This window comes from Mytilus californianus, unplaced genomic scaffold, assembly GCF_021869535.1.
Source record: "Mytilus californianus isolate M0D057914Y unplaced genomic scaffold, xbMytCali1.0.p SCAF_1, whole genome shotgun sequence".
NCBI classification, from domain to species: Eukaryota; Metazoa; Mollusca; class Bivalvia; order Mytilida; family Mytilidae; genus Mytilus; species Mytilus californianus.
The window spans coordinates 5,808,904-5,822,184 of NW_026262581.1; the positions used below are offsets into that span (position 1 = coordinate 5,808,904).

The following is a 13,281-nucleotide window of genomic DNA, read 5'->3' on the forward strand; positions in this document are numbered from 1 at the left end:
TTGTCCACATTGAGATCAAAAGGGTCCAAAATTAAACTTTGTTTGATTTCATCAAAAATTGAATATATGGGGTTCTTTGATATGCTGAATCTAACCATGTATTTAGATTTTTGATTATGGGCCCAGTTTTCAAGTTGGTCCAAATCGGGGTCCAGAATTAAACTTTGTTTGATTTCAACAAAAATTGAATATATGGGGTTCTTTGATATGCTGAATCTAACCATGTATTTAGATTTTTGATTATGGGCCCAGTTTTCAAGTTGGACCTAATCGGGGTCCAAAATTAAACTTTGTTTGATTTCAACAAAAATTGAATATATGGGGTTCTGTAATATGCTGAATCTAACCGTGTATTAAGTTTTTGGATTTTGGGCCCCGTTTTTAAATTGGTCCACATTGAAGTCCAAAGGGTCCAAAATTTAACTTTGTTTGATATCATCAAAAATTGAATTATTGGGGTTCTTTGATATGCCGAATCTTATCGTGTATTTAGATTCTTAATTTTTGGTTCCGTTTTCAAATTGGTCTACATAAAGGTCCAAAGGGTCCAAAATTAAACTTAGTTTGATTTTAACAAAAATTGAATTTTTAGGGTTCTTTGATATGCTGAATCTAAACATGTATTTAGATTTTTGATTATGGGCCCAGTTTTCAAGTTGGTCCAAATCGGGGTCCAAAATTAAACTTTGTTTGATTTCAACAAAAATTGAATATATGGGGTTCTTTGATATGCTGAATCTAACCATGTATTTAGATTTTTGATTTTTGGGCCCTGTTATCATTTTTGTCCACATTGAGATCAAAAGGGTCCAAAATTAAACTTTATTTCATTTCATCAAAAATTGAATTCTTGGGGTTCTTTGATATGCTGAATCTAACCATGTATTTAGATTTTGGATATTGGACCATAATAGGTGAATGTCCAATTTAAAATTTTTAAGTTCTTAGACCACATTCATTCTGTGTCAGAAACCTATGCTGTGTCAAATATTTAATCACAATCCAAATTCAGAGCTGTATCAAGCTTGAATGTTGTGTCCATACTTGCCCCAACTGTTCAGGGTTCGACCTCTGCGGTCGTATCAAGCTGCGCCCTGCGGAGCATTTTATTTCTCTTAAACTGAAGATATTAATGGACAGAAAGAAATCTGTGATCCTTTGTAATTTCTTGTCTTCTAACAAAAGCAAGTAACTTCTTTTCTTTGCTGCTGCCATCAAGTTGTTTACGTAAATAATGATATAAAGAATAGTAAATTTTCATGCTTAATATTGAAAAAAGATCTTTGGTATATGGAAGTACACATCCTGTGAAGAACACTGTTAGTCAACATGGCCATGATGACTTAAAATAGTCAATAGGGGCCAAAAATCCTATAACAGGCCAGGTTTTGTGATTATGAATCTAACATCACTTGCACTGTATTTCAAAATAAAAAATTTGAAAAATTCTAAATTGTAGCAAAATTTTAGTGAATCTAAATGTTGATTACATGCTGTGCAAGTATTGTTTAGGATCTCAGCATCCAGCAAACATATCCACCACTGTAAAACAAAAATATATAAATACATGTACCTGTAAAATGACATCTGCCACCAAATTTGAGTGAAACACATTTCTAATTCTTTTTTATACGACCGACCGCTAAAAAAGGGGGGGGGGTATTTTTTCTCATTTCAGATTTCAGAAATTAAAAAGAAAAATTCTTCAAATATTTTATATTTTTTTTTGGGGCGGAGGGGTTACTATGCAACAGCATAGTGTATTGCACAAAAGCAAAAAAAAGGGGGGGGGGGGTAATTTTTTTTTTTTTTTTTGTGGGTGGGTGGGGGGGTGTCAGTTCGCAACAGCAAAGTGTATTGCACAAAATCAAAAAATTGAATATAAATTCAAATCATATAACCAATTCTAAGTTCTTTGACTACAGTTATTCTGTGTCAGAAATCTTTTATGTGTCAAATATTTAATTACAATCCAAATTCAGACCTGTATCAAGTGCGAATATTGCGTCCATTTTTGCCCCAGCTGCGGTCGTATCCAGCTGCGCTCGGCGAAGCAATTTATTGATTATTGCTGACAACTGAAACTACTATTAATATAGTCACCATTATTTTTTTGAAAAAATAGAAAATTATGGGAAAAAATTTAATTTTAACAGCAGTTAACGTTTGAACAGGAGTATAAAGATGGGATTTTTTCTAGGACAGGAATTTCAGGAAAGAAAAACAATTGCAAAAATCTGTTCATCAAGTGATATATGGACACAGATGAGCTTCTAATAGCATGTGATTGTTCTTTGCAAAGCTTTCAAAAGGTTAAGCAGTGTAGTTTGACAATTAAAACAAATGATGTAGAAGAAAATGAGTGTTGATTTTTATCACACTCAGTTTTATTGTAGTTAACTCTCCAAAGTAAGCTGTACTAATGTTTTTTGTTTGTTTCCTCTTCAGGAGACTAAAGATTCACTGAAGGGCACTAGCAATTCAACAATGCCATTTTTCGATTCTGCATCAGGAGATACTCTTGGCAAAAAGGTTCCACCCCCAGTTCCTCCAAAAGGCATGAGGAATGGATTTTCGGAAGAAGACAGACTAATGCAAGACATGGTAACTTTTTAAAAATTTTATTATTAAATGTTTTTCTTCTTCATATTTAGGTGTAAAGTTTATTTTAATGGGTTTTTCATTATGGAAAAGGTGATGGTAGATTATTGTTTTTCAGTTTACTAATTTACACACTGATTTTAGATGACTCAGCTACGTTCAAAATCTGATAAATCTTTTATTCCTTGAAAGGATTAATGCTGATTTATAGGAAATCAAAAGACCATCTTTCAGGATAACATAGAGATGATGCCAGAAGTACTTGCTCCATTAATTTAACCTAGAACGGAACAATCATCAATCAATAATTTAGGTTATTGAAAAGATATTTGCCTCCATAATTACCACTTAGAAATTAGAAAATATATCTGTTCTTTTATACCAACTTTTCAGGTAGATCTTTTAATGTTTATTAACACTAACCTCTGATGTATATGTTGTCAAAATATGTCAATAACAAATGGAATGTTTGTCCTGTCCATGTTCTAATGTGACACAATGTCCTGTCCATGTTTTCTAATGTGACACAATGTCCTGTCCATGTTTTCTAATGTGACACAATGTCCTCCATGTTTTCTAATGTGACAATGTTTGTATTGTTGTATACCTGATTGGTTGTCTCTGTCATGTAGGTACCACAGTCAGTAAACAAAATATTATAGAATTTTATCCAATCTGTTGGTAGAACATTAAAATTTAATGATATTTGATAAAGAGTTTATTTTTCAAAGTTAATTTAATGATGTGATTTTGATCACAGAGAGTTATTTCCCTTTTAGGAATGTTTTGATTTTGCCCTGGCTTTTGCTGTTGGAATGGTTTATTTCAGGTTTTAATGGCTAGTGTTATGCATTGTTTTTGGCTTTTATGAGCTACATTTCTCCATGAGCATTTGTGGCACTGTTTAGATTAAACAATTTCTGTCTCTCTGCCAAGTATATTTGTTTATCAGCAGGTTAAAGGTTCTTGCGCTGCCTATAGTAAGCTTCAAGCAGATTCCATCTTTCTGTTTTTCAGCCACCAACTATTCCTACAGAAAGTTTTACTTATGAAAATAATACGGATGACATCCCTATTTCAACGAAAAATGTTCCTTTTGTAAAGACAAAAACACAAACAGTTACATATGAAAAAGACGGTAATCCTTATGAAACGGAAGATGGAATCCTGATAAGTTCACAGTCCCATAGTACACGAACACAAACCATTGAAACTACCACAGTAAGTTCTTCAGTATAGGCAGACTGTGGTTTCTTAATTACTAACATTTTTTTTTTTGCTCTTTGTATGTTTATATTTTTCTTTAACTTTAGTATAATGGAGAATGCAGTAACAAAATCAGCATGTTGCATTATGCAAACTGGAATGTTAATAAATATATAGAATTAAAAAAGCATCAGCATTTTAGCGTTCATATTTTTTCAGAGCCATCTGTTAGATCTTGACCAAACTTGGATATTGCCTCTTTGGAAGCAATGACCATGACTTACTTCAATAAAATCCCTTTGGTATATTCTACCTCTCTTTTATAAGTTCACTAGATCAATGTTTCAGGTCATAGTAAACTAATATACAATAGAATATAAAGTTCAATTTGTTTGAAGGAAATTTGTTTTGAATTGGTTCTTTGAAGTTTCAATTTCAAGGATCAAGTTCACAGCAGCTAACAATAGAATAAAATTTAGGAAGAAATTTTAATTTCATATAGTCTTTATATGCCCGTTTACGGGACGTATTATGGTATACCCTTGTCCGTCTGTCCGTCCGTCCTCAACATGTCGGACATTAACTCAAAAACGTTTTAACCAATTTGCATAAAACTTTGGTGAATTGTTTATATCTATTGACGTGAGCTCCCTTTCGTTTTTTATAAATTTTAGAATTTACGTTTCTGAGTTATGGGGTTTTATTCATTAAAAAAAGGGGGGTTTTCCAGTTTTCGGACAATAACTCAAGAATGCTTTCACCAACTTGCAAGAAATTGTGGTGAATTGTTTATATCTATTGACATGAGCTCCCTTTCAATTTTTATATATTTTAGATTTTACGTTTCCAAGTTACAGGGTTTTATTCATAAAAAAAGGGGGATTTTCCAGTTTTCGGACAAAAAAATCAAAAACGCTTTCAGCAGTTCGTATGAAACTTTGGTGAATTGTTTATATCTATTGATGTAAGCTCCGTTTAGAATTTTATAAATTTTACATTTTACATTTCTGAGTTATGGGGTTTTATTCATTAAAAAAATGGGGATTTTCCAGTTTTCGGACAATACCTCAAAAATGCTGTCAGCAATTCTCATGAAACTTTGGTGAATTGTTTATATCTATTGATGTAAGCTCCCTTTACATTTTCATAAATTTCTAATATGACATTGAGAATTAATTGAACTTTATTTGTTTATAGTCTGACAACAGATTTATTAAGTATTGCGCAACAGCACAGTGTATTGCACAACAGAAAGAAATCTTTAATTGAATATAAATTCAATTCATATAACCAATTTCAAGTTCTTTGACTACATTTATTCAGAAACCTATAATATGTCAAATATTTAATACAATCCAAGTTCAGACCTGTATCAAGCTTGAATATTGTGTCCATTTTTGCCCCAACTGTTCAGGGTTGGACCTTTGCGGGCGTATCTAGCTGCGCTCAGCGAAGCAGTTTATTATTACAAGACATTAAACACGCTCCAGGCCTTGGTTGCTAAGGCACCATATAGAGGGGCTTCTAGAAATATTTAAAAGTAACTGTTGAGTTCTGTTTAATTGACATTTAATTATTTTGTCATTACTTAAAACCACAATTTATAGTCTTGCAGCACTGTTCATATGTAAACTTTCTTGATCTTATCATCTTTAAAAACTCCTTAAACATTTGGAACAAATCAGTCTATAGTTGAATAATTACATTAGATGTATGTTTCATTATTATACGTTATTTTGATTGGCTAACAGCAATCTCGTGTCATTCTTCATTTCAAAATGAATTTCATGAATTGTAACATACATGATGACACACGTTTCTACAATAAAGTGCGCAGGTAAATAAAAGAAAAAAAAATGATAGTAATCGTGTTTTCATGATCATAGCGAAAAAATGTAATTATAAGTATTGAATGCTTCTTTTAGTAATTTCATAGGGTTGTAAAAGCGTCGATCTCGCGCTTCATACAAAATGTACTTCGGTCAACGCTTTTACACCCCAATGAATTTACAAAAAGAAGCATTCAATTCTTAATTGATATTGCAGTGGTTCCTTTTCAGAAATATATTCATTAGCTTGATCTGTGATCCAAAATATAACAGCCTTAGTCTCTGTAATCTCCAAGCAATAAAAATCAGATCAATGAAACTTTTTCTAAGGTGCTTAACTTTGAAGACTAGATCTTGGGAGTCCATTTGTTATGACATTCATTAAGACACTCATTTAAATATCTTGGACATTTTATTTGGAAAATATGTTGACAGAAACTTTTTTTTCCCCAATTTTCAAAATATTAAAAAAGGAACAAGATAAAATTGTGTTCGAATCATAATTTAACAAACACATGTTCAAATCTGGAACTTTCATTCAAGTAAAACATCATTGAAATTTGGTTTAGAAAAGTTGGATATTTTCATGAATATTTTTTGCCAATTTTGTGCTTAAGAATTATTTTCAATGAAGCCTACAATATTATTCCAAATAAGATGTGTACTACCAAGCTGTTATTTGTTTACCATATACAGAAGTAATTTCATAACCTAATGATTGAGGAAAGATCGATGAAATATTATAATTTCTGTATTTCCCCAAAAATTACAATGTTAATGCGGCATATATTCACAGAAACTCAATTGAACATTAAAATATTAGAAATTTTTTTTTTCTTTAAAAGCAGTTTTTCTGGTGTGGAAAACAACTGTACTTCGATCATTCATCATAGTGGTGGCACGGGAAAACCTTTTTCATACCCCTTTTCTTTGCTCCTAAATTTCTTGGAATCAGTTTGATGCATTGATGCTAAATATTGAGACTTGCAGCTTCTTTTTTTTTTATCTTATTTATAATTTTTAGAAAACTAATTAAAATGTTAGATTTTGCATATTTTTTTAGAATTATAAAATGTTATTTTAAGAGATAAAGATAATGTAGCATAAATGCTATTATTTGCTCTAATAAATAATATTTTCTGCAATGATTCATTTTTTTGGGAAGTAAAAAAGTAATTTCAAATGACAATCGCAAAATATTGTTTAATGTAGTATAAATCGGTAAAATAGATGTTGTCAGATATTTCAGAATACACTGTTTGATTGTTAAATGCTTTAGTAATTTTTACTAACATTTAATTTTATCCTAAAAGTATCTGAAAAATAGTTTTAAATCTTGTAGATTCAATAACTTTTCCTGTATTTTCATTTTAAAAAGAAAAGTTATTTTACAGAGGATAAGTGAGAATTCAAAGTAATTTTATTATAAATGCATTTAGATCTTGATAAATTGAAACTTTTCCTTTCTTTTTCAGATATTAGTAGCTAATTGCTTTGTATAACAGTGTTAGCATGCTTAATAGATATAACAATGTCATATATGATTTAATGAGGTTTTTTTATGTGAAATATTCACATTTTAAAAATTCAACTTTATTTTGAAACTTTCTTGCAATTTAGTATAACACCATTACTGCCTAAAAATATATTTTTTGAATTTGTCTTGGAGATAATGATGTTCAGTACTGAATTTAACAGATATACCATTAAGGTATACCATTAATATGGCTGTAAACCAATTATTAGACAGGCCTCTTTAAAGCTGCTACAATTTGAAAAGCATTAAAAATATTCAGGTCAATAACATAGGTTAATATTTGATTGTGTTATATCAATTGGTAGGAACTGTTATATTTGTGTACCACTTATATTTGCTGCGTTTCATATTTTACCATTTCAATTTTGAGTTGGAAATTGACATTGAAATACAAAAAGCTTTTAGCTGTATGTTTTGATCAGATTATTCTTAATACTGTGGCAATGTTTGTAATACTATTTTTAATTGTTTTACAGTATAAAACAGAAAAAGATGGCAAGGTAGAAACACGGGTGGAGAAAAAGGTTGTGATAACAGATGAAGGAGATGATGATGATTTAGATCATGATGATGTAAGATTCTCAAATGAACTCTCTGAAAATTTTATATCCCTTTGGTAAAAGATCAGGAAAAGTCGAGTCCCTTGGATTTGAAAATGAAAATTTCTGGCACAAAAAATTTGAAATTTACATGAAAGGTTGACATAGTGCCAGTGATTTTTTGTCTCGCCTTGATGGAGTAAAAGAGCGAGACATAGGTATGCTGTTTCAGGCAGCGGCGGTGGTGGCAGCTGTGGCATCAACAATGTATAAGTTTATGATTAGGTCAGTTTATGGGGAACCACTAGTGGTAGGTCAATGATATTTGGTATGCAGTTGTATTAGCATTGGCACATCTCATTTCCATGGAGATTATTAAGCCCCGCCCCCTCAGTCATGGTCTATTGACTTTGAAACTTTTGCTTAGTTTACATGTATTAGTTTGTGATTAGGTCAGTTTATGGGGAACTATTAGTGGTAGGTCAATGATGTTTGGTATGTAGTTGTATTAGCATTGCCACATCTTATTTCCATGGAGATTGATTGGCCCTGTACCTTCAGTCATGGTTCATTGACTTTGAATATTTTGCACAGCTTACACGTTAAAGTATTGTCATTTTCATATCAACATTTGTATTTAACTATCAAAATAACCAAAAGGCAAGTGTTAATGTTGAGATGTTGCCAGTGGCTTTTTAAATAAGGAGTTGCATCAGAGTTGATGAATTCACTCAAAACTCGGTAACACACATGAGGTAGGGCTTTGTTTGTGGAATTAAGATAGAAAAATTAAATATTTAGGTCAGACAATGACAAATACAATATTAATGTCCTGTACCCAGATGCCTGTTGTGATTGCATTTAATTATTCATTAAAAAATAAGAAACCCCTTCCCCTTCTCAAAAACTGAAAAAATTTACCATATTTCAAGAAAAGTTCAAAGCCAAAACCAGCAAATATAACCACAGAATTGAATAAAACCACTGGAAATCAACTGTCATACTTAGACTTGGTACTGACATTGACCTTGGGAAATGATGTGGTCAAACATTTGTTACTAGCCCAAACTAATTGAAATGAATTATGAAAGATGCCAGACAGTTTCAAAAAGAATTTATAATGTGCTGTATATATTCCATAGTGATTATTATACTGTTATATTCTGCTAGTCAAATTGCTAAGTGTTATTATACTAACAATAAACTAATGTGTTATATTATTTGATTTTAGCTCTTAGCAGAAGCTATCCGTTCAGTAACAGAAATGAATCCAGATTTGTCAGTAGAAAGAATAGAATGCATGAGACAAATTGAAGAAGTAGAAAAATAGAAACATCATCATAGGTATGGAAAGTTTTACTTAATATCTGTTATTGGAATCTAGCTATATGTAATTACTATTAATGATAGAAAGATAGGTTATATCATAATATCAGCAATGTCTGGGATGAGTCAGAAAATCAGCACTGATAAATTATTTTTTTACCGGAGTTATGTCCCTCAAAATATATAAATTCTATAGGAAATTGCATTGTAAGTGCTCTCAAGTATGCAATTCTTGACAGATTAAAAAAAATCAGCAATGTCTGGTGAGTGCTGATCAACTATTTTTAAAGGATTTATGAAAATTATATAAAGCAAGGATGTCAAGTTTAAAAACTAGTGCATAAGACCTCATGGGATAGTTTAGTGGGAGATATTGTTTTCTGAACAATGCAGTTTAAACCAGACTATGGTTTAAATTATTCCAAGGGCTTCAAGTTGAAGAATTATATCTAAAGTATGGGCACTACAAAATGTGAACACAGTTGATCATTACTTGTATATCGAGTTGATATAATGAATTACTGATGCCAGTTTATATTTAGCTTCACTGTCTCTTTGAAGACAGTATTTTAGATCTAATTTTGATAAGTAGAATAAAAATGAAAATACAATTTTCTAGCAGTTTACTTTTCTGCTGATTGATAAATGTTTGCTTTATGCATAAAAGGCTATATTTGGGCAAGCCTTTCTATTGAAGATCTTTATACGTAGAACATAAATTGACCTAATTGTTTATATTTGATTTTAGGGTGCAAGTGTTGAATGGAGTGCTTCAGAAGAGACAGAGGATCATTTAGTGCCTAAAGACTTGTTTTATTGCTCTTTATATAAGATGTTGGCCTGTTATATTGTACTGGTGGTACTAAACCACAGCACCAGACTGGTTTAGAAAGAAAAAAGTCAAATGTAATAACAACCTTCCCTTTCCCAAGTTAATTATAATCAGTTAGTGTTATTTTAATGGACATTTGAAATTATAAGCAGTTTTATAGTTTTATTTGATTGTTTCATATTTTCATTTGATAAGTATACCAGGATTGTCTGTTTAAGTGTAGTTGTGTCTGTCATATTAACTGCCTTCAGTAGCTTAGAATTCTGTAAAATAAATTATGAAAAGTGTGGTTTCTGGGGAATTATTCAGGATTGTTATAAACATTTTTTTTTCATAATAACATTCATTTGTTCATTTTTTTCTAATCCAGTCTGGTTATAAATGCAATAATTTATATGTGAAAGTGTTTAGTTTTATTGTTTTAACATCATTATAGATAAATCATGACATATTTTGTATAGCTCATCAATTGTAAAGAAAAATCCATTTTTATCATGCATTTGTTTTATATATGTTTAGTCCATTTATTTTTTATCTTTCGTTGATCAACACATTTGTGATGAAGACATATATTATGATCCTTTTAAGAAATGAGGTTCTGAACCTGAATATTCATTAGTTTTCATTTATCCATGAAGCAAAAGTCATTTAGGTTTGATTCAGTTTAATTTTAAAGGAAAATTGAGATTTAGAAATTTTTATTATATTTTTGTTAAAATTATTTAAGAAAATGAGGATTTTAATAATTAAAAACAAAATTGTATTCATAAGAGGGATCGATCACATACCACTGAAAATGGAAATAGTAATGAAAATATGATACATGATGAAATATTAAAATATTATACATAGATATATTGTTACTGAATATATCATTTTATAGTTTTTATTGAATTCTAATGTTTTACAAAAAAAGTGCATTTTCTTATTTCTTTTATAATTCTATTTGAAAATGCTTATTTTATTTATGAATCAATGTTGTGTGGGAGGCAGCCGGTAAACAGTTGATGATAATTATACAAATAAATTTGTTTTTGTATAGAAATGTAGTTATAACAAATTTTATGAATTTGCAAATTTGTCTTTGGTCAAAAGAAATTTCTGTTTTTTACCACAAGAAATTATTTGACAAAGAAGATTTACAAATTATTTATATAGACTATTTTATGTTGCATTTTGCTCAATGCTTGTTTCACTTGAATTTGCTTTATGTTTTAAAATAGATGTACATGTAGCATAGATTTTGAAGCTTGCAAACAGATAAAGCCTTCTATCTTGCTGTTAGTCTTTTGTAGGTGATAAGGCTGCAACATTCTTCTGATCTCTTAAAAGTTTATTTTTTATGAAGTTTTTGTCAAGAATTTATTTTAAGCCAACGAATCAGTGAGATCTGTTCTTGTTTCTAATACATGTTATTCTAAAGCAGTTTGTATTCGTTTCGTTATTAGAAAAGTGAGGACTACTTTTACTCATACATTTTGTTTTTACCTAAAACAATATATTTCACAAATAATATTGAAAGATGTACTTCTTCAGTAGCAGAATGACAAATTTTCACACCCATGCCATTATTGAGTTTTTGTTAATCACATCAAATACCTTTTGCTATTTTTTTATGTTTCTCAAGATAAAGGAATACTTTACTATAAAAAAAGAGTTATATCATATTAATTGATATTCGTGGTACATGGTAACGAGTAATCTCAGATTTTAATCATTATTAGTGTGAAGAAAAATTAGTCATTCTGCTAAACTGTCCTGTCATAAACTTTCTGTAGTTGTCACAAGCAAATTTTCATACATTTTATGGTTGTTTTAATGTCGCCTTGAAAAGGCATTATTTATTTTGTCTGTTTCCCCACATATTATAGCAGCTGTTCAGAACATCATTTTATTCTTAAAAGCATATTAATAAATTTTTAAATGACATTTTTAATTTTTGTTCTGCCATTTGATTTCAGGAAGTTTATCCACTAATTGTCTTTTAAATGTGAAATCAAGGAAAATCCTGTCATAATTTAATAGAAAAATTATGGAAATTTCTGAAAACCAGATTTTACTCAGAAGCACATACTACCCTAGCTCATTTTCTACTTTCTACTGATCAGTCCATGTAATCTAGCTACAATGGAGCAGGCACTCCTCAAAACACAATCTACCGTATTTGTATAAAGCTTAATATTTCTGAAGGTAGAAGACTAAATGTAGTTATCCTTTCACTCAGAAATATTAAGCTTTATACAAATAGTTTATGCAATCACTTGATTAAAAACTGTATGTCTCACATTCTGCAACAAAAATTAAATGCTATACATCAAAACTAGCAGAAACACTGTTGTGGACCCTTAAGACCAAATCCCTTAAAAATTTTCCAGCCTTCATTTTAATCCTAACAAGAAATAAGAAGATGTGGTATGAGTACTAATGAGACAACTCTCCATCCAAGTCACATTTTGTAAAAAGTTAACAATTATAAGTCAAAGTACGGCCTTCAACACAGAGCCTTGGCTCACACAGAACAGCAAGCTATGAAATGCCCCAAAATGACTAGTGTAAAACCATTCAAACAGGAAAACCAACGGTCTAATCTATATAAAAAAAAAGAAACCCTTTAATAGGAACCACATCAACAAACAACCACCACTGAACAACAGGCTCCTGACTTAGGACAGGTGCATACAAAAGTCCATTTTCAGATTCTATAAGTCAACTAAATATGGAATGACTGTAAGGTGCACATGTCTGTCTGGCAGGTTTTATCTGACCTCTTTTTCATGGTTAGGGCTGTTTCTAAGATACCATAAGCAAAGGGTCAACTATATTTGGTGAAGTGTACATTATGCTCTCAATGTATAGAACAACTAACTCTGCATTTCACAAAAATTATCAGAAGACTCCTTATAGGAGTTTTCAGCCTCAATGAAACTAGAATCGGTCGTTAAGATCACTTCTCTCTCTAAAAAGAAGTAGAATCAAAACTCATTATTGGGAGAGAGATGATCGAATCACAGCAAAAAAAACAAGAAAAGTAGACCCGTCTACAAAACATTACATAAACAATTCAAATACTGGGGTTGACCTCAAGTGCTCTGGACGGGTAAGAAGGTCCTACTTTACATGTGGCACCTGTTATCTAAGCTGATTTTAGTCCAATCATATAGACCTTAAAATGCGATTTTTTAACAACTATGTTGAAAAACTATAATTATTCTACAGAAAAGAAATGTACAACAGCAACCATGATACTCGACGACTGGCGAACTGCAAATGTCACTCCGGCATATAAGAAAGGCCAGAAATACATAGTAGCTAACTATAGGCCAATATCCCTAACATGTATTTGCTGCAAAATGATAGAACATATAGTCACCAGTAACATCATGAAACATGCAGAGGTAAATAACATCCTAT

The 13,281-nt window shown here is 30.8% G+C and overlaps 1 protein-coding gene across 12 annotated transcripts in view; it reads left to right on the top strand.

Moving 5' to 3' along the window:
* LOC127736479 (band 4.1-like protein 2) overlaps positions 1-11,799 on the top strand; it is an 88,104-nt gene extending 76,305 nt beyond the window's left edge. For 11 of the 12 annotated variants that reach the window (XM_052247176.1, XM_052247061.1, XM_052247312.1 and 8 more), the window contains 5 exons: positions 2,449-2,604; positions 3,619-3,822; positions 7,650-7,745; positions 8,944-9,056; positions 9,787-11,799. In XM_052247176.1, the coding sequence (XP_052103136.1) occupies positions 2,449-2,604; positions 3,619-3,822; positions 7,650-7,745; positions 8,944-9,042 (555 nt within the window). In that variant the 3' untranslated portion in view covers positions 9,043-9,056; positions 9,787-11,799. The remainder of the gene's footprint in view (positions 1-2,448; positions 2,605-3,618; positions 3,823-7,649; positions 7,746-8,943; positions 9,057-9,786) is intronic. The other variant, XM_052247248.1, reaches the window with a different exon arrangement.
* Positions 11,800-13,281: the final 1,482 nt, after the last annotated feature.